The 21082-nt window shown below is 43.7% G+C and overlaps 1 protein-coding gene across 1 annotated transcript in view; it reads right to left on the bottom strand.

Moving 5' to 3' along the window:
• Window positions 1–18560: 18560 nt before the first annotated feature.
• LOC141128104 (uroplakin-3b-like protein 1) overlaps window positions 18561–21082 on the bottom strand; it is a 56571-nt gene continuing 54049 nt past the window's right edge. Inside the window, exon 6 of the mRNA XM_073615187.1 lies at window positions 18561–20025. Coding sequence (XP_073471288.1) covers window positions 19851–20025 — 175 coding nt within the window. The 3' untranslated portion in view covers window positions 18561–19850. The remainder of the gene's footprint in view (window positions 20026–21082) is intronic.

Here is a 21082-nt window from a genome sequence, read left to right as displayed (position 1 = left end):
CGCATTATTGTGATACCGAGTGCTCTTCAAGTCCATGGATGGGCCTCCATTTTTCACGGTGTGACTCTAATATATATAATTTTTAAATATAGTATTTTTTCTATGGAGATCAACATCGTTCCTTTTCCACACTCTTCTATATATATATATATATATATATAATTTTTTAATATTTTTTTAATATAATTAATTACTATATTGAGCTCATTTCTAAAATTTAGTAATGTTTTTCCTTTTTGCCCTGTCAGTTCTACGTTTTAAATTAGCATCTGGAGGATATGTTAATCGCCTAGTGATGCTGGGCTTCTCCTCCAGGTGGTGCGGGATGGTGACACTCTTGGAGTAGTTAAAGTTTTGTCTAAGTTTCAATCTTTTGTTTAATGTGTCACCCCGGCAACATCCATTCACTGAGGAGCACCAGGTAGAGGCTTGGTTTTCCTTCCCTGAGAGCGGAGGTGAAAACGAGGCTTGGTGCGCAACGGGATACTATATAGGGGATGGCTTTACACGTAGCCCGTGCCCCTTTGAAGACGTCAACTAATGACGAAACATGTAGGGCGTGGCTACGTTGTAAGCCGTCACGATTGCCCCATGTTATGCACAGGTTACTGCGAGTTTTTTATGCCGGCTTGTTTTTAATTGTTTCTATACCTTACGGAGCGTGCACTCTCCGTCTTGGCTTGTATTTTTATCAATACATTTCTAAACTCTTTTACACTATTGGAGCCCCGCTCTTTTGCTTTTCCCTTTGCCCCACTGGGAGCAAGAGAGCTTTCTTCCCCCCCCCTCCAGGCGTTTTACTTGGACCAGCCCGGACCGAAAACAGCATTCCTGACAGCAGCTGGGGAGATCTTCTTTACACACGGTCCCTGCAGAGGGCAATATCTGCATGTTTGATAGACCCTGCCAGCGAGGGGGTCCAACACGGAGGGTAAGGGTCCACCTTTACTATTTTTATTTATTGGAGTCATCGCCAGTGGAGTTGTACCACCTTGCACTTCCCTTTCCTTTGTCGATCCACTCATAGGGATATTTGTTGCTGCAAAGCTGCATAGTGGATGGAAGTACCTCCACTGATGAACTTCTCATGTTTAAATTCACGGACTGAGATTTGTAATTTTCACGTTTTCATATTCACAAATTTTTTGTATTTCATATGCACACTTTTTACCAGTCTCACTTTGCTATCCCATCAAGTTTTTATGATTTGCACGCATACACTTATGCCATTTATTGAGTCATTAATTTGTTCTCAGTAGATCCTGGGTCTCATAATCACGTATATGCATTTATATTCATTTGTGCATTTTTATATTGTCAGCGCACTTATTATTTTTTATTTTTCATGGTATACACAGATATTGGTGTGTTTTTAGGTGCAGCTTTTATTTCTGTTCTTTCAGCTCTGCAGCGCGGTTTTCCCTTTTTATTTTTGAGTACCTGAATTTGACTTGATGTCAGGCTCTTGCATTCTACTGTCTAGCAGAGCTCAGAGAGGAAGAGGGATATGCGGCAAAATGAGCCAATCATATGTGCTGCAGTGGAAGTAGCCATGATGTTAGGAGAAGAGAGTAGAGTGACAATGAATTTAGCTATTCAGCATGCTGCTTCTCTTTTCACTGTCCAGCTACAGGGTGGGAAGGAGACCTGTAAATGAACGTTAAACTGCAACAAAGCAACTGCGGGTGTTTAAAAATTGGGACTGAATGGCAGTGATGGCCCGTCCATACGGGGCGCAGGGGCGCCGTCCTGATAATCCATGCACCTGGCCCCTAATTTACATGCAGAGCGCTGGACGCATGGATTCCAATGGTATTTTTTTTTAAGCACATGATTAGAGCCTGAGGCTCTAATTGGCTTAAAAAAAGGGTGGGGTGGGGGCCCACTTGTGTGACAATAGCAAATTATTATTCGCTTTTGTCTTCCTGATTCCCCTCCTGGCCAATCAGGAAGTGGGTCCTGAGACCCAATTCGCCAAGAGGAGAAGCGTTGGTCTTGCAGGAGAAGAGGTAGAGGAGTAGGAGACGCAGGGGAAGCCGCCATGAAGCCGAGGAGGAGATGCCAAGTGAAGCCGTCGCCTGCCGCCTGGAAGAAGCGCTGCCTGCGACCTAGATGGGGTAAGTGCGGGGCTGGTGACCAACCGAAAGTTGGGGTACGGGTGATCCATCCAACTGACCGGGGGGGGACGGCGGTTGGTTTGTTTGCCTCCCCCCCTTCAAAATATATAGCACCAGCCGCCGCTGCTGAATGGACATGTGCCTTTTTACCACTTGCAGACCAGCCGCAGTCATTATATGGTGGCAGGTTGGGTCGTTGCTGCGAATCACATACTGGTACGTCAGCTCCTTTAGGAGCCATAGCAGGCGCGCACTTGCACCCGATGCACGGCGGGGAACCCAATGCGCGTGGCCAGCGGGCCACCCGCGATCGCGGGCACGAGAGCCAAATCAGGGATCTGTGTATGTAAACACACAAATCCATGTTGTGACGGGAGAGGAAAGATAGATCTGCTGTTCCTAGTAATTAGGAACAGCGATCTGTCTCCTCCTCCAGTCAGTTTTATCCCCCCACAGTTAGAAACACACATGAGGGATCACATTTAACCCCTTAATCGCCCCTTAGTGTTAACCCCTTCCCTGCCAGTGACATTTACACAGTAATAAGTGCATTTTTATAGCACTGATCGCTGTATAAATGTCAATGGTCCCAAAAAAGTTTCAAAAGTGTCCAATCTGTCCGTCGTAATGTCGCAGTCCAGCTAAAAATCGCAGATCGCCGCCATTACTAGTAAAAAAAGTAATAATAATAAATGATTGCCATAAATCTATCCCCTATTTTGTATACGCTATAACTTTTGCGCAAACCAATCAATATATACTTATTGGGATTTTTTTTTTAACCAAAAATATGTAGAAGAATACATATTGGCCTAAACTGATGAAGATTTTTTTTTTGTTTTGGATATTTATTATAGCATTTCTTTTTATTTTTATAATTGTCACTCTTTTTTTGTTTATAGCGCAAAAAATATAAACCGCAGAGGTGATCAAACACCACCAAAAGAAAGCTCTATTGGTGGGTAAAAAAAGGCGTCAATTCTGTTTGGGTACAGTGTCGCACGACCGCGTAATTGTCAGTTAAAGCAATGCAGTGTGGTATCGCAAAAAATGGCCTGGTCAATAAGGGGAAAAATCTTCCGGGGCTGAAGTGGTTAAATAAGCATTGTTAACTTCTAGAGTACCTTTCAAAGGTCTGTCCATCCGTAACTGAACCTGAATGTTATGCTTCAATTACCCAAGGACTCAAGGTCTTCTACACTAGATTTAGCTGCAAGATCTTCATAATGAAGTCTCTAAGATATATAAGAAAGGTAATTCTACCGGTTGCCCTCATTCCATTTCCAAGATGATGAAGGGGATCATAGCCGTGTACTCCAATTCCTCTGCTTACATTTGTGTAAGTGGGTTCCTCTTCCTTGCAAAAATGGGTTCCTCTTTCAGATATAAAGCAAATGTAAAGATCCAATCCAACAATATCCACTCATCACAAATTAAATTGATTTCAAACATACCATTTGAACTTATTTCTAAAAGCAGTTTTTATTAGTGTTGCTTTGAAATATGGAAATAATGCATACAGTATCTCACAAAAGTGAGTACACCCCTCACATTTTTGTAAATATTTTATTATATCTTTTCATGTGACAATACTGAAGACATTAAATTTTCCTACAATGTAAAGTAGTGAGTGTACAGCTTGCATAACAGTGTAAATTTGCTGTCCCCTCAAAACTCAACACACAGCCATTAATGTCTAAACCGCTGGCAACAAAAGTGAGTATACTCCTAAGTGAAAATGTCCAAATTGGACCCAAAGTGTCAAGATTTTGTGTGGCCACCATTATTTTCTAGAACTACCCCAACCCTCTTGGGCATGGAGTTCACCAGAGCTTCACAGGTTGCCACTGGCATCCTCTTTCACTCCTTCATGATGACATCACGGAGCTGGTGGATGTTAGAGACCTTGCGCTCCTCCACCTTCTATTTGAGGATGCCCCACAGATGCTCAATAGGATTTAGGTCTGGAGACATGCTTAGCCAGTCCATCACCTTTACCCTCCGCTTCTTTAGCAAAGCAGTGGTCATCTTGGAGGTGTGTTTGGGGTCCTTATCATGTTAGAATACTGCCCTGTGGCCCAGATTCCGAAGGGAGGGGATCATGCTCTGCTTCAGTATGTCATAGTACATGTTGCCATTCATGGTTCCCTCAATGAACTGTAGCTCCCCAGTGCCGGCAGTACTCATGCAGGCCCAGACCATGACACTCGAACCACCATGCTTGTCTGTAGGCAAGACACACTTGTCTTTGTACTCCTCACCTGGTTGCCCCAACACACGCTTGACACACACTGAACCAAATAAATTTATCTTGGTCTCATCAGACTACAGGACATGGTTCCAGTAATCCATGTCCTTAGTCTGCTTGTCTTCAGCAAACTGTTTGCAGGCTTTCTTGTGCATCATCTTTAGAAGAGGCTTCCTTCTGGGACGACAGCAATGCAGACAAATTTGATGCAGTGTGCAGCGTATGGTCTGAGCACTGACAGGCTGACCCCCCCACCCCTTCAACCTCTGCAGCAATGCTGGCAGCACTCATAGGTTTATTTCCCAAAGACAACCTCTGAATATGACGCTGAGCACGTGCACTCAACTTCTTTGGTCGACCATGGCGAGGCCTGTTCCAAGTGAAACCTGTCCTGTTAAACTGCTGTATGGTCTTGGCCACCATGCTGCAGCTCAGCTTTAGGGTCTTGGCAATATTCTTATGGCCTAGGCCATCTTTATATAGAGTAACAATATTTTTTTTCTGATCCTCAAAGAGTTCTTTGCCATGAGGTGCCATGTTGAACTTCCAGTGACCAGTATGAGAGAGTGAGAGCAATAACACCAAATGTAACACACCTGCTCCCCATTTACACCTAAGACCTTGTAACACTAACGAGTCACATGACACCAGGGAGGAAAAATGGCTAATTGGGCCTAATTTGGACATTTTCACTTAGGGGTATATTCACTTTTGTTGCCAGAGGTTTAGACATTAATGGCTGTGTGTTGACAGCAAATTTACACTGTTATACAAGCTGTACACTCACTACTTTACATTGTAGAAAAGTGTAATTTTGTCAGTGGTGTCACATGAAAAGATAGTAAAAAATATTTACAAAAATGTGAGGGGTGTACTCACTTTTGTGAGATACTGTATATGCAGAGGCCCTGTAGAATAAAATGGTTTTTGTTGCAATTTATTATGTAGAACAATATTTATGCAACAGTTTATCAAACGCAAATTTTCAGAAAAAATACACTTAAATGAATGTTAGTGCACACGAGCACAATATAATACCAAATTTTTGGACAAAATATAGAAGATGATGTTACGCCAAGTAAATAGATACCTAACATGTCATGTTTTAAAATTGCAAACGTCCTTTGAACGGCAACAAACTATGGTACCTTTAAATCTCCATAGGCTATGTTTTAAAAACTGGTTAACAGTTTAAGGTTACTAAGAAGGTCTGATACTAGGAATACTGTATTGTTCTCACTTTGAGGTTTGTGACGATAGCTCACATATGTGGTGCGATTGCTGTTTACATATGAGTGCAAGACCTACATGCACGTTCACATTTGTGCGTAAGCATGGAGGGAGCTTTACATTTTTTTTATTGTATTTATTTATTTTATTTAAATATATTTTTCTTCACTGTACCTTTAATTTTGTTTTGATAAACTGTATTGCTATCACAAGGGATGAACAACATTCCTTGTGATAGCATGGGCCATGGCAGGTCCTCTTTTTGGAGAGATCTGGAATCTTTTAGAACCCATATCTCTCCTCTGCCTTCCAAAGCATCCGACCAAACTGAGATTGGGCTCTTCCCCATTTACAGTCTTCTCTGGACCCTCCCCTCCAACAGGCCTAAGGTCAGCGATCCTCACTCTTTACACATATTGGACTCTGTGATATTCTCCTGTGGATTACTCTCTTCCCATCTACCTTTTTCCAGCATCCTGGACACTCCACAGTTCACACCTGTATACGATAACCAGTTGGCTTTCAGATAGTGGTGTAGGAGAGGACTTCGATATGTATACAAACTCCTTGCCTTGGACTGGGTAAAGTCCTTTCAATACCTGCAAGAGCATTGGTAACTACCATCTAATGAGTTATTCCGCTACATTCAAATCAACTATTATATCCATAGTTTGCTCTGATGTTACAGGTGTTTAGAAGGGGCCTTCTAAACACCTAACTCCATTTGAGAATTGCTGCCGTAAAGACCCCAACTTGAGAGGCCTGGTCTCTGACCTATACGCTTCTCTGATCAACACGATGAGTTCTGGTCTACCTCCTTACACGGCGAAATGGGCGGCTGACCTAAACAAAAACCCCAACTATGCCACATGGGCCAAAACTTGGCTTACCTGCTCCAAATGCTCCTGAAACATTTTTGCGAAGGAAAACACCTACAAACTGCTCTTCCGGTGACATATAACCCCTGACTGTGTGTCCAAGTTCATCCCAATGATGTCCTCCATGTGCTTTTGAGGCTGCAGAGAGTGAGGCACTCTATTTCACATTTGGTGGTCCTGTCCCAAGGCCATTCGGTTTTGGACATGGGTCTATACCATGATTAGATTAGTCCTTCACATCACTTTAGCCCGCAACCCCTGGGAAGCTCTTTTGCTAGAACCAATTACACCACTAACTGCAAATTGGAGAAAGCTGCTGGGATTTGTATTTCTGCTGCTCGACAAACCCTGGCTAGAACATGGAAACAACGGTTCCTCAATTTCACAGAAGAGAGACACAGGCTCATGGGCACAATGGTGCATGAGAAGCTCACCTCTATTGAGGACACCCATACTAATTTTCTTAAGGTTTGTGATCCCTGGATTCTATACAACTACCAAGTGAACATAGACAGGACTTTACTTTCAGTTTGACCGTACCTGCAAACGCAACATTATTGTGACCTAGCTGGACCAAGTGGGAGAGCCCCCCTCCCTTCTCTTTTTCTCCCAGGCAATTCTTTCCTGCTCTTCCTCCTATATGATATTCTCTCACTCCACTCTTCCCCAGTTTTTCTTCTCTTTCTTTCCTCTGCCTGCCAAAGCTTCCCCAAACATTTGCGAGTTTTCTCCCCTCCCCCTTTTCTTCCCCTTCTCCCTCTTTACAACACATTTTAAGGTGTTGGCTATCAATGGCAAACGGCATTCTTTATTGATCATTGCACTGCATTGTTCTCTGGTTCCTACCTTCCTGTACATACCAAGGCAACAATTTCAACTCACCCTCTCTAATACATGGTACTGAGACACTGTAGTACCTGATCAGATGAGTCTTTCTGAGCCACACTTTTTGTATTATCCCAATGTGCCTTTATTTTTTTATTTCTCCTTATTGTAAAAATCAATAAAACTCTGTAAAACAAACCGAGATCAGTTTGATCAGATGAAGCCGATAACGACTTGTGAACCAACAAAGTGGAGGTGATGAAATCCTCGTTGCTTCCAGTTTCTGACATCACAGAGACTGGGAGGAACTATGACAGGTCACATCGGTACTGGGATTCCCAGTGGAATGGAAGAGCCTAATAAAGGCAGTAGTATGTGCAGGAGGGGGTAACCCCATATAAGTTATCAAGAGGCTGTATAGGTCAATAATAGGTCCTATATATACAGTACGTACAGCGAATTGAGGTGGATAGGGCAGCAATACATATAATTTAGGAGATCTACTTTAGAAGATTTATTTCAAGAGATTTACAACAAAAAAGCAGAAGATTCAAAGAACCACTTGACCTTTTTTATCTATCACTCTTCCAGGTTTCTTTCAGGTCTCCTGAGTGAGCCTTGTTAAAACAGAAATAAAGTCTGCAATACTTACCTTTCCTTCAATGGTCTGATATTATTCACCAGCATTTTCTACCTGGGTTCTTCATTGTCCTGGGCTGTGGCCATTTTCATTGCCTGGCACAGAATGACGTCACTTCTGTGCATGGGCAAGAGTTCAGTCATCAGGATATTTTCCGGGATGTAAAATGAGCTGTGTTTGCGCAGCTCAGTGTACATTCTAAAGTAGACTGAGCAGGCAGATCGGTTTATTTTATTGCAGAAGAAACATTGCATGTCTCCTCTGCAGTAAAGAGCCTGTCTGCTCACAGCCTTTAATGGATAAGTTCCACTTTCATAACATGTTACATGTTCTTCCTATATTCAGGGTGTAACATGTAACATGTTCCGAAAGGACTGAACCCCTCTCCCCTGCTCTGACAACTAGCGGAGATCTTCACCCCCACTAGCTGTCACATAGTTACATAGTTACATAGTAGGTGAGGTTGAAAAAAGACACACGTTCATCAAGTCCAACCTATGTGTGTGATTATATGTCAGTATTAAATTGTATATCCCTGTATCTTGCGGTCGTTCAGGTGCTTATCTAATAGTTTCTTGAAACTATCGATGCTCCCCCGCTGAGACCACCGCCTGTGGAAGGGAATTCCACATCCTTGCCGCTCTTACAGTAAAGAACCCTCTACGTAGTTTAAGGTTAAACCTCTTTTCTTCTAATTTTAATGAGTGGCCATGAGTCTTGTTAAACTCCCTTCTGCGAATAAGTTTTATCCCTATTGTGGGGTCATCAGTATGGTATTTGTATATCGAAACCATATCCCCTCTCAAGCGTCTCTTCTCCAGAGAGAATAAGTTCAGTGCTCACAACCTTTCCCCGTAAGAGCCCTTTCACACTGGGGAGGTTTGCAGGCGTTATTGCACTAAAAATACCGCCTGCAAACCGACCCAAAACAGCCGCTGCTGTTTGTTCAGTGTGAAAGCCCGAGGGCTTTCACATTGAAGCGGTGCGCTGACAGGAGAAGAAAAAAACTCCTGCCAGCTGCATCTTTGGAGCGGTGAATTCACTGCTCCTAAACCGCTCCTGCCCATTGAAATCAATGGGGCAGCGCGGCTATAGCCGCGCTATACGAGCAGTTTTAACCCTTTTTTGGCCGCCAGCGGGGGTTACAACCGCACCGCTAGCGGCCGAATACAGCTGCAATAACGACGGTAAAGCACTGTTTTACCGCCGACGCCCCCTACCGCCCCAGTGTGAAAGCAGCCTAACTAATATCCTCCAGACCCTTTATTAGCCTTGTTGCCCTTCTTTGTATTCGTTCCATTTCCAGTAATCCTTCCTGATTACTGTCCCAGAACTGGACAGCATACTCTAGGTGCAGCAATGGCAGCATTGCATGCCATTGCTGAGCCTATCATCTACTAAGACCCCCAGGTCCTTTTCCATCCTAGATTGCCCCAGAGGTTCTCCCCCCAGTGTATAGATTGCATTCATATTTTTGCCACCCAAATGCATTATTTGACATTTTCTACATTAAACCTCATTTGCCATGTAGTTGCCCACCCCATTAATTTGTTCAGATCTTTTTGCAAGGTTTCCACATCCTGCGGAGAAGTTATTGCCCTGCTTAGCTTAGTATCGTCCGCAAATATATAGATTAAACTGTTTACCCCATCCTCCAGGACATTTATGAACAAATTAAATAGGATTGGTCCCAGCAGAGAACCCTGGGGGACCCCACTACCCACCCCTGACCATTCCGAGTACTCCCCATTTATCACCACCCTCTGAACTCGCCCTTGTAGCCAGTTTTCAATCCATGTACTGATGAATCCATGCTGATTACTGCTAATGATACCGTTCTAATTACTAAAATCTTGTATATAGTCCCTTATAATCCCCTCCAAGAGTTTACATGCTATTGATGTTAGGCTAACTGGTCTGTAATTCCCAGGGATGTATTTTGGGCCCTTTTTAAATATTGGTGCTACATTGGCTTTTCTCCAATCAGCTGGTAACATTCTAGTCAGTAGACTGTCAGTAAAAATTAGGAACAATGGTCTGGCAATTACTTGACTGAGTTCCCTAAGTACCCTTGGGTGCAAGCCATCTGGTCCCGGTGATTTATTAATGTTAAGTTTCCTAAGTCTAATTTTAATTCTGTCCTCTGTTAACCATGGAGGTGCTTCCTGTGATGTGTCATGAGGATAAACACTGCAGTTTTGGTTACTGAAGCCCTCCGATTCCCTCGTGAAGACTGAGGAGAAGAATAAATTCAATACCTTCTCCATCTCCCTATCCTTTGTAACCAGATGTCCTTCCTCATTCTTTATGGGGCCAATATGGTCTGTCCTCCCTTTTTTACTGTTTACATACTTAAAGAATTTCTTGGGATTTTTTTGCTCTCCTATGTGTCTTTCATGTTCTATCTTAGCCGCCCTTATTGCACCCTTACATTTCTTGTTGCATTCTTTATAAAGTCTGAATGCTGATGATGATCCCTCAACCTTGTATTTTTTGAAGGCCTTCTCCTTTGCTTTTATATGCATTTTTACATTGGAGCTAAGCCATTAAGGACTTTTGTTCGCTCTTTTAAATTCATTACCCAACGGGATGCATTGGCTAATGCCCTTATTTAATATGCTCTTAAAGCAAACCCATCTCTCCTCCGTGTTCTTTGTTCCTAAGATTTTATCCCAATTTATGCCTTCTAGCAAGGCTCGTAGTTTAGGGAAGTTAGCTCTTTTGAAATTTAGTGTCTTTGTATTCCCCTTATGTTTCCTATTTGTGTGATTTATACTGAAGCTAATTGACCTGTGATAGCTGTTACCTAAATTGCCCCGTATTTCCACATCCGTGATCAGGTCTGTATTGTTGGTAATCAGTAGATTCAGTAACGCTTTATTTCTAGTTGGTGCGTCTACCATCTGACCCATAAAATTGTCCTGCAAGACATTTTGGAACTGGCGAGCCTTAGATGAATGCGCGGTTCCCTATGTCCAGTCTATGTCTGGATAGTTAAAATCCCCCATTATGATAACACTTCCCATCCTTGCTGCTGTCTCCCCTTCCTCCCTCAGGTTAGGGGGCCTATAGCATACTCCCAGTATTTTCCCCTTAGCTTCATCCCTTTGGAGCTCCACCCATAAGGATTCCACCTCCTCCCTAGCTCCCTTAGTGATGTCATCTCTCACACTCATTACTACTACACTACTACTACATTATTCTTGATATATAGGCATACCCCTCCCCCTTTTTTACCCTCTCTATCCTTGCAATAAAGGGTACACCCTTGAATGTTTACCAGCCAATCATGAGAGCTGTTGAACCAGGTCTCTGAAATTCCCACAAAATCCAAATCCTCCTCGTACAACAGTATCTCTAGTTCACCCATCTTGTCCGCCAGGCTCCTGGCATTGGTGAATATGCCATGTAGTTTAGACAGGTTGCATATTATACTCTTATTGGGCCGAGATTGCAACTAGGACTTGCTACTATACTTACCTTGGGTTTATGTGCTTTGGTCAACCTACCATTAATGCCCCCAATACTACCCTCTGAAATATGTTCCGCGCTGACTATCTCTACCTCTGGACCCTCTCCGCCATCGCCTAGTTTAAAAACCCCTCTAACTTTTTGGCCATCTTCATTCCCAGCTGATCTGCACCCTCCTCATTTAGGTGCAGTCCGTCCCTTCTATAGTACTGGTTATCGACTGAGAAGCCGGCCCAGTCCTCCAGGAACCCAAATCCCTCCTTACTACACCAGCTCTTCAGCCACTTGTTTACTTCCCTAATCTCCCTCTGCCTTTCTGGTGTGGCTCGATGTACCGGTAGTATTCCTGAGAATACTACCTTGGAGGTCCTTTTCCTCAATTTAGCTCCTAAGTCCCTAAAATGGTTCTTTTGGACACTCCATCTGGCTCTGACTTTGTCATTGGTGCCAACGCGCACCATGACAGCTGGGTCTTCCCCAGCCCCTCCCAGTAATCTGTCCACCAGATCCGTGATGTGCTGAACACGAGCTCCGGTAGACAACATACTGTTTGTCGCTTCAGGTCTTTGTTACAGATTGCCCTCTCTGTCCTTCTAAGAATTGAGTACCCTACCACCAGAATCTGTCTTTCCTTTCCCTTTGCTTCCCCCCCACTCTCACTGCAGGAGTTCTTCCCCCGGCATCTAGGAAAGTCCCTCAGTTCCAGCAGTGCTGGTCCCTGACTGGCTACACCAATGTCACTCAATAGAGCGTACTTATTGGGATGCTCCAGCCCTGGATCGGCCTCCCTGGCAACTCCCCCTCTACCCTTCCTGACTGTCACCCATCTACTCTTTCCAAGTGCCTGCACCTCTTTGTCTCCACCCGCCTCTGTGCTGGCCCCAGCCGGCACCTGCCGTGTACGTTCCTGGCTTTCCTTTAGTATAGAGGGACTTCTCAGTGCTGACAGTTGGTTCCCCAGATTCAGAACCTGAGCTTCCAGGGAAACAATGCGCTTACATTTTGCACAGCAGTATTCACCCTCGATCAGATGATCAAGGAACACATACATACCGCAAGATGTACAACGAGTTGCCTCTCCACACCCGCCGGGCATCGTACCTATTACATTTAATGAGGATTGGGGATTATACCCTGTCCAAATTACCTAACAACTAGCTTCCTGACACTAATGCCTCGTTTCCACTAAGCGGATCGGTTCGGTTTGGTTCGGTACGGTACGCTATTTTCATTATGAAAGCGGCCCATACAACCGAACTGAACCGTTCCATTCAGGGTCCTGCTTCAGATGTGGGGCCATAGAAAATGGAACGGTTCAGTTAGGGCGGAGCTACGATACATTCCATTGATTGGCTGACAGAAAACCCTCTTCTGTGCTATGCTGAGGCATTTTTTCTAAACCCTGTATGGCCCCTTGTGGTCCCACTTGCAGTGGAAACGCTCACCAGAATAGACCGGACCATTCTAGGCCATTTAAACTGTACCGACCCGAACCGATCCGCTCAGTGGAAACGAGGCATAATACTCAACAAGACAATACACAGGTACTCACAGACCACTCGTAGACTTACGTGCACTCGCAGACCACTCGTAGACCTACGTGCACTCGCAGACCACTTGTAGACCTACGTGCACTCGCAGACCACTCGTAGACCTACGTGCACTCACAGACCACTCGCAGACCTACATGCACTTGCAGACCTACATGCACTCGCAGACCACACGCAGACCTACGTGCACTCGCAGACCACTCGTAGACCTACGTGCACTACGTCACAATTTTGAAAAAAACATGGCCGAGCAGGGCTCCGCCCACTCAGCCGCATCACTCATTCACAGTCCTCTGTGAATGGAAAACTACAAGTCCTGATAGCCTTAGTTTTCAATGAACTACCAGGGCGCTGGGGATCGCTTTGGTAGTACATTGAGTCTTCCTGACCGATTGTATCTGCTTGCTCATACGAGGTACGGGCTCACAGATACACAGACCACTCTGCAGGAGATTTGCTGATCACTGGTGCAATGTTTTAGAGGCACCAGAAACAAAAAGTAATTGTCACAGACCTAGCCAGAACAGAGGCTGTTGGAGAGGACTGTATGCAAGCCTGTTGCCTTTTGATTATGGGCCCTGGATTTTCAATGGATTCATTCTGTTGGGACACATCCTGTGAGGAGATGCTGGTGTCATCAACCTGTGTTTATGTTAATTGAATGAGCTAATGACATTGTCCTCTATACAATGTAGGAGACGGGACCACTGCTATTGTGTTGATACAACTGTGTGAAACTCGGTGCCCACAAGTCTGGGCGAAAGGTCATGTCTCAGTCACCTAGGCTGTATAAAGGATTAGATAATTAGCTCATGTTAATTAGGTTACGTTTGTATTGTTAGAGTAATCTTCTCCTGTGTATATAAGACTGTATTCTGGTTCTGAATAAAGTGAGTTCTTGGTAGCAACAAGCAAGTGTCGCCTTGTTTGTGCTCAGAGAGGTTGGGATATCTGTATACAGACTGGAAGGAAGTGGTATATGACGGAAGCACTCAAGCGGAGTGTGGGACGTTCCGTGACAGTAATAAATGCAGTTTTTTTTACCTGCAAAAAAATGTGCATTTGTTATTTTTTGTCAAAAGGTGAACTTATCCTTTAAAATTCAGACTTTAGCTCTGCTTTAAGAGTAGTATTATTTCTTCAGGTGGCTCTAACTATAGTGAACACTGGACTGGTTGAGGCAGCTTCACTATCACATTATCAGAGGATAGTTTCCCATGGCAAGCAGAACATTTAGGTAAGTGTTTACAGGGCCATCTTTACCGCAGGGCAAACAGGGCAGCTGCCCAGGGCCCTTTCACTGTTTGGGGCTCAAAGCAGAGCTGCCCCTTAAGCCCATGCGGTGCCCGTAAATCAGCAAAATCCCCACGCACTGTCTGTCTGTCACAGACAGTCATCAGCTGGCATCAATTCAGCATGCACACGGTGTGGCAGCGCCAGTGCTGCATTTTTTTTCACCAAGGAGCGGGCAACGGGTGGGCGGGACCTTGAGCTCCACTGACGCTCTGGCCCCGCCCCTTGCTATGCTGCCTGCAAGCAAGTGTACCGTACGTGATCGGACTCGGAGGAGCGGAGGCCTCGGTAGGAGGAGTCAGACCGAGGCACAGAGTGGAGTGCTGGTGCCTGCCCAGTGGTCAAGTGAAACTGGCAGTAGCAGTGTGGAGGAATTGATCAGATTAGGAGCTGAGCTGGCCAGGAGGACAAGGTAGGTCTTCTTTCTCCTCCCCTGGCTCCCGCACCACATGTATAGAACAGTAGAAAGTTTAAAAACCTGCCACCCCCTCTATCACCAATAGATAGATTCATGTATTGCATGAATCTATCTATGGCCGCCGCTGCCACTCCCTATTCAGTGGCAGGGGGGTGTTTTTGAAGCACCTGATTATAGCCATAGGCTCTAATAAGCGTCAAAAAAAGTCACCTGCGAGCGCCATGCTGGGCGCTTGCAGGTCACTCAGCTGTGTTAGAAAAGCGAATGAATATTCACTTTCCTAACACTAAACCGCCTCTCCGCCAAGCAGGTGCTCCGGTCTGTTACCTGTCACCTGATTGGCTGAAACGACAGGTGCCGCTATTGGATGCCTATCAGGAGGAGAGGACGGGAGATGAGGACAGCAGGAGATGCATGAAGGACACCACTCGTCGCTGTCATCCGCTGCCCCACCAAGACAGAGTAAGTGCCGGGCAGACAGCGAGCGGACGGGGCACACTGGGGGCATTCAAGGGCACACTGGCAGTATTTAATGGGCACACTGGCAGCATTTGATGGGCACACTGGCATTGTTTGATGGGCACAGTGGCAGCATTTGATGGCACAGTGGCAGAGTTTGATGGGCACAGTGGCAGTGTTTAATGGGCACAGTGGCAGCGTTTGATGGGCACAGTGGCTGCGTTTGATGGCACAGTGGCTGCAATTGATGATTTTTTTTTTGCGCCCTCCCCAAAAAGATTTGAGCACCACCCGCCACTGAGGCTGAGTGAGGCTGTGGCTGTATTTTTTATTACGGCGCACACAGCATTATAGCACATAGATAGCATTAGTGTATTTAACTGCTTGATGGGCTTTTTTTGGGCCTGGCTGGGTCACATGTGTGTGTTTTGGAGGCCCACATTTGCGCAGGCACAGCAGCCCATTCATTTGAATGAGCTTCCATGCCTGTGTTTCCTGCGAAAAAAAAATGTGCATGCATCATGTAATAGGCTGCGCACACCTGCTCATCAAGCAGTGAAATACAGCACTGTCTGTCCATTATGCTTTTGCACCATGTGACTTACCCTGCAGTTCCTGCACCGGCAAACTTGCTGCGTTTTTTTAGATGTTTAGGCCACTCTTTTAAAAACACAGTGCGTTTGTGTGTGCAGAAACTGCAGATAAGTCACATGGTGCAAAAGCAGAATGGATTTCAAGGTCACTACATTTTTAAAATGCTGCATGCACCTTTTTTTCTGCAGGAAACGCAGGCATGGCAGCCCATTCAAATGAATGGGCTCTGTGCCTGTGCAAATGTGGGCTGCCAAAACACCTACATGTGAATGTGTGATGTGACAATGGTTGCAATGTAATTGGGGTGCTGTGATGTGTAAAGGGGCACTATGACATGAAGGGGACTCTAATGTGATGGGGGCGCTGTGATGTGTAAAGGGGCACTATAATGTGGAAATGTCTGCAATGTAATCGGGCGCTGTGATGTGTAAAGGGGCACTATAATGTGGAAATGTCTGCAATGTAATGGGGCGCTGTGATGTGTAAAGGGGCACTATAATGTGAAAATGTCTGCAATGTAATGGGTCCCTGTGATGTGTAAAGGGGCACTATAATGTGGAAATGTCTGCAATGTAATGGGGCGCTGTGATGTGTAAAGGGGCACTATAATGTGGAAATGTCTGCAATGTAATGGGGCACTGTGATGTGTAAAGGGGCACTATAATGTGAAAATGTCTGCAATGTAATGGGGCCCTGTGATGTGTAAAGGGGCACTATAATGTGGAAATGTCTGCAATGTAATGGGGCGCTGTGATGTGAAAGGGTACTGAGGACACCGTGGGACTGCTGTGAAGGGGGTCTGCAAAGTTTTTTTTAGACAATTCTATGTGTGTGTCTATTTTTTGAGATGTTGGGGTGAAAAGCAAAATTGCATGGGGGGGGGGGCAAAAAAAAATGTTTGCCCAGGGCCCAAACCATATTAAAGCCGGCCCTGAGTGTTTAATCTCGTGCAGGCAGCAATGATATCTGTGATCATCAGAACATCCACCCTGTATCTGGATCTCATATTTTTGGCATCTCTACTATTTTTTATCTTGGCTAAATGCACTTATGAAGATATGCTTTGCAAAAGACTCATGTAATACAAGGCTGGATTACTTTCATTGCAAATGATTGTGTCGTGATTTCGGTGGTGTAATTTCTTTCAATACATTCAATTGACAAGCTTTAAATTAGCATTTGATATACCTGATTACATATTATCTTACCCAAGCCAGTTACTTTTCGGCTATAAACTATGAGGGAGGCACCTGTATCATTGAATATACATAATATATCAATTTTGCCTTATTGTATATGGGCTGTGTGAATAGATAATATAGTTGTCTTGCACAATGCAGCATTTGTCTAATGGAGATGTTATGCCTTTCCAATCCAAGCACTGAAAATGTGATCTCTCTAATGCCCCGTACACACGGTCGGACATTGATCGGACATTCCGACAACAAAATCCTAGGATTTTTTCCGACGGATGTTGGCTCAAACTTGTCCTGCATACACACGGTCACACAAAGTTGACGGAAAATCCGATCATTCTAAACGGGGCAGTGGCCAATAGCTTTCATCTCTTTATTTATTCTGAGCATGCGTGGCACTTTGTGCGTCGGATTTGTGTACACACGATCGGAAATTCCGACAACGGATGTTGTTGTCGGAAAATTTTATAGCCTGCTCTCAAACTTTGTGTGTCGGAAAATCCGATGGAAAAAGTCTGATGGAGCCCACACACGGTCGGAAATTTCCGACAACACGCTCCGATCGCACATTTCCCATTGGAAAATCCAACCGTGTGTACGGGGCATAACTGTTCCAGTTGTGGCAAGATAACTGTAACTTGTAACTGACCTTGGGCCTGGGCTTGGGTGCAGACAGAACCCTCTTCAAGACACACAGAGGTGTCCTGGGCAGGAGGCACTGGGAGCAAGGAGAGGACAGTGGGAGAACACTGCAGGGCAAGTCTCCAGGAGCAACAGGAACAGTGAGTGACACACAGTCAGAAGGACTGGGAGGTACGCCTGAGAGGACTGGGATGGAGCAGTATGGGAGGGGTGCAGAGCCTGTCAGGAGGCTATTTGTTATTAACAAAAAGGTAATTTTTGACAGCAAAGAAATCTGGTTATACTCTTGTTATACAGTATTTGGGTAGGTGGTTCCATAACTATCTTCTAAGGTCCTAAATACTGTCTCATATCTTTTTATTATGAAACATACAAATGTACATATATATTTATATCTATATGGCAAGTGAAGGGGAGTACAGGAAATTTTTGGAATTGGGAACACACTAAACCAACTTGTCTTTTCATGGTAGAGACAGATTTCTGTAGGCCAAGGAAAGTGTCATGGTACCTTATTTATGGTTTATTGTGAGAACTTTTGTTATTTAGTCAAATGACTAATGACATGTAAGAAATGTTTGTGCTGGAAGACTGGAAGACCTGCCACATGCTGTGATCGTAGGTCTGAACTAAAAAGTAATATTAGGCACAGAAAGCAGGTCCCACACTGATCAATGTCTTAATAGTGACTCAATGCCACCAGCTTAGCATTTACCCTTCTGTCCACAGCCAACTCCTCCTCTGGACAGTTGATATATTTTTACCTGCATCCCATTATATTATAATGGATATGCAACTTAAAATCTACATAACACAGCTTTTCTGATAGACGACAATTATTTACCCCTAGTAGTCACATTGGATTTCATACACAAAAAGTATCATTAGGGAAAATAAATGCCCATTTTTCTTAGAGCAGTCCATCAGATTCTATCTGACATTATTCTAGTACAACAGTTTACAACCCAAAAAAAGGGATTGAATAACCAAGTTTAGACATTTATGTCGTGAAGGAAATATTTTATTAAGCCAATTAAACTATATCTCACTAGTCATATAAATTATTATTATTGTTTTAAAAATCCCCAGAACAATCTTTCAGAGAATGTACAGGTTTAATTGGTAACATATTCAAGGTTTTAATTGGTTGCTCTTCGCACTATAGTCTGTTTGCACACATTATTTTGGCAGAGTTCAAGTAATACACTTTGCATTCACACAAGACAGCAATAGAATACTGCTCACACATTTCCAAACCCGCAGACTGACTTTTTGATCTTTTTTTGTATGCCATAATAATCCCAGTATACTAGAAATAGGAGAATAGAACAGAAGGGCACTTCAAAACCTCTGTTTTATTAGGAACACCCTTGAAAGATCTCTAGCACCCAAAGAAACTTGCTTAATGTATTAAAAAAAAAACAAAAAAAACAATACAAACAGCAATTTGCATTTACCTTAACAACCAACTAAATATGACTTTTAAAGAGAAAAATATTTGGACACTGGTGGGTTAAATCACCCATTGGCTTTTTATTTGTCAGAGACTCAGGTGGCAACATTTGTCTACAGAAAGTTGTCTTTGGAAAAAAAAAGTCATAGAAGGCATCATGAGGGTGTCAACATCTTTTAACTCTATTCTCCAACTATTTGTTTACTCCATATAAAGCTAGTTGTTTATTCCACTATCAGATGGGAAATATGACACTATACTTTTTCTTTGTAATAGCTGTAGTAGTTGGCAAGCAATAGGAATTCCTAAATTTGGTTAAATTTAGCCATTAGTATCTTTTAAAACCCAAGACGTATTCAGAATGTCATTTGGGCCTCATACAGGTTCCCACTAGCAATTTTGAATATGTGATTCATATGCGCGTCTGCGTATCACGCAAAAGGCAGCCCAGTCACTTTAATAGGCTGCTCTATGCATGTTTGTCGCAATTTGGAATCATGGGCAGGATCGCGTCTATTCTGCCTGTGATTCCTAATTGCCAAAATGTAAACAGGGCCTTAGTTTGCCGGTAACCACTTAAAACTGAAACATAGAATTTTGGTAAAACCGTAAAATTAATCTTTAATCACTCCTTGAAGGTGACTTTCTTTTAAAGATTTGTTTAGATGGTATCGCATAGAAAATTGTATTTCTCCATATCTCTGTAACATATACAACAACTGTAAAAACAGGTGGATCTTCATAGATATTCATTGCTAAAGATTTTAAGATGCAACATTTCAATTTTTAGGTATCTTTAAAAGATATTACATATGGGAGCACAAAGGCCCACTAGGTCATTTAAACACGGTGTACACTGTGCTGGGTCTTGTTGATTGTCGTTTTGAATGGGTCATGTACAGATTATGTGGAACGTATGTGGTATTTAATACATATTCACCCATGTCCACCTCTTCTTCTTTCACCAAGAATCCTTCATTGTCGATTGTGTGACACCAGCAGATGTCTTTGCTATAAATAAAAGTAAACGTGCAAAATGTTAGAATTAATAAAGCAGAAAATAATGACCAAAGCTACAAAAATGATCACAAACCTCTAGAATAACATCCAAACTGGTAAAATACACAAGTGAATCAGTATTTTGTAGAAAGACCTGCTATGCATAAGATTCCAGATTTTTTTTTGTAGAAATTCTGCTAATTTAGCTTCTAAACTTGACATTAGGCATACAATATGCCATACTCTAGACTTGAGCATTCCTGGAGCCCCAGCAAGAGAAGTCTAAGGGGAGCATCAACTTTCAGATTTGTATAAGAAGTCAATCTGTTTTCTAATCTATCGAGAAAGATATCAAAACTACCTCATAGCATCTGGAAATGTCTGCTATGGGATAACAATATTGAAGAGCAACTTTGAAACCACTGCAGGTTTTCTTTAACAACTTCAGGAAGGCACATTAATGGATCTGTTACTTGTTAGTTGGCAAGCTTTACAATACATTCTTTCCTGAAGATGAGCATGTGGCTTCTAGAAGGATGGCATAGGATGATTTTGTTTGTGAACAATCTGCCTTTTAAATCATTAGATGATACGCTAACATTCAGATATACCCGCATAACACTCAAGCCTACTCTGCTAACACTGCAACAATACATATTTTAATTGCTTTTGTAACTCTTTAAAAGCGAAGTACAGCCAAAGCAGATTTGACTATACTTCTCCTGTGGATAACAGGAGTGCCATTCGTTCTGCACTCCTGTGAACCATTTTCAGCAGACATCGGGCTTCCATCACAGAGCCTGTCCAGGCTGGAGAAAGATTGCGACCATATGGTTGGGATCCGCCCAGAACCCTGGACCGGAACCTGGCTGAGGCTCTCAACGAGCCGTTGAGAGCTTGGGCCAGCCGCTCCCACACCCTCCAAAGCCCAGTGCTACAGTGAGCACGGGGGTGCAGAGCCAAGAGCTGGTGCCTGACAGTCACCAGCTCTCTGCCACGGAGCACTGAGAACGGAGCTATCAGTGGTGTTTGGTCGTGCGGTTCTCAGTCTTGGAGCCGGCAGAGGACA

The sequence above is a fragment of the Aquarana catesbeiana genome, linkage group LG02, assembly GCF_042186555.1.
Source record: "Aquarana catesbeiana isolate 2022-GZ linkage group LG02, ASM4218655v1, whole genome shotgun sequence".
NCBI classification, from domain to species: Eukaryota; Metazoa; Chordata; class Amphibia; order Anura; family Ranidae; genus Aquarana; species Aquarana catesbeiana.
This window is presented reverse-complemented; position numbering and strand designations above follow the sequence as displayed.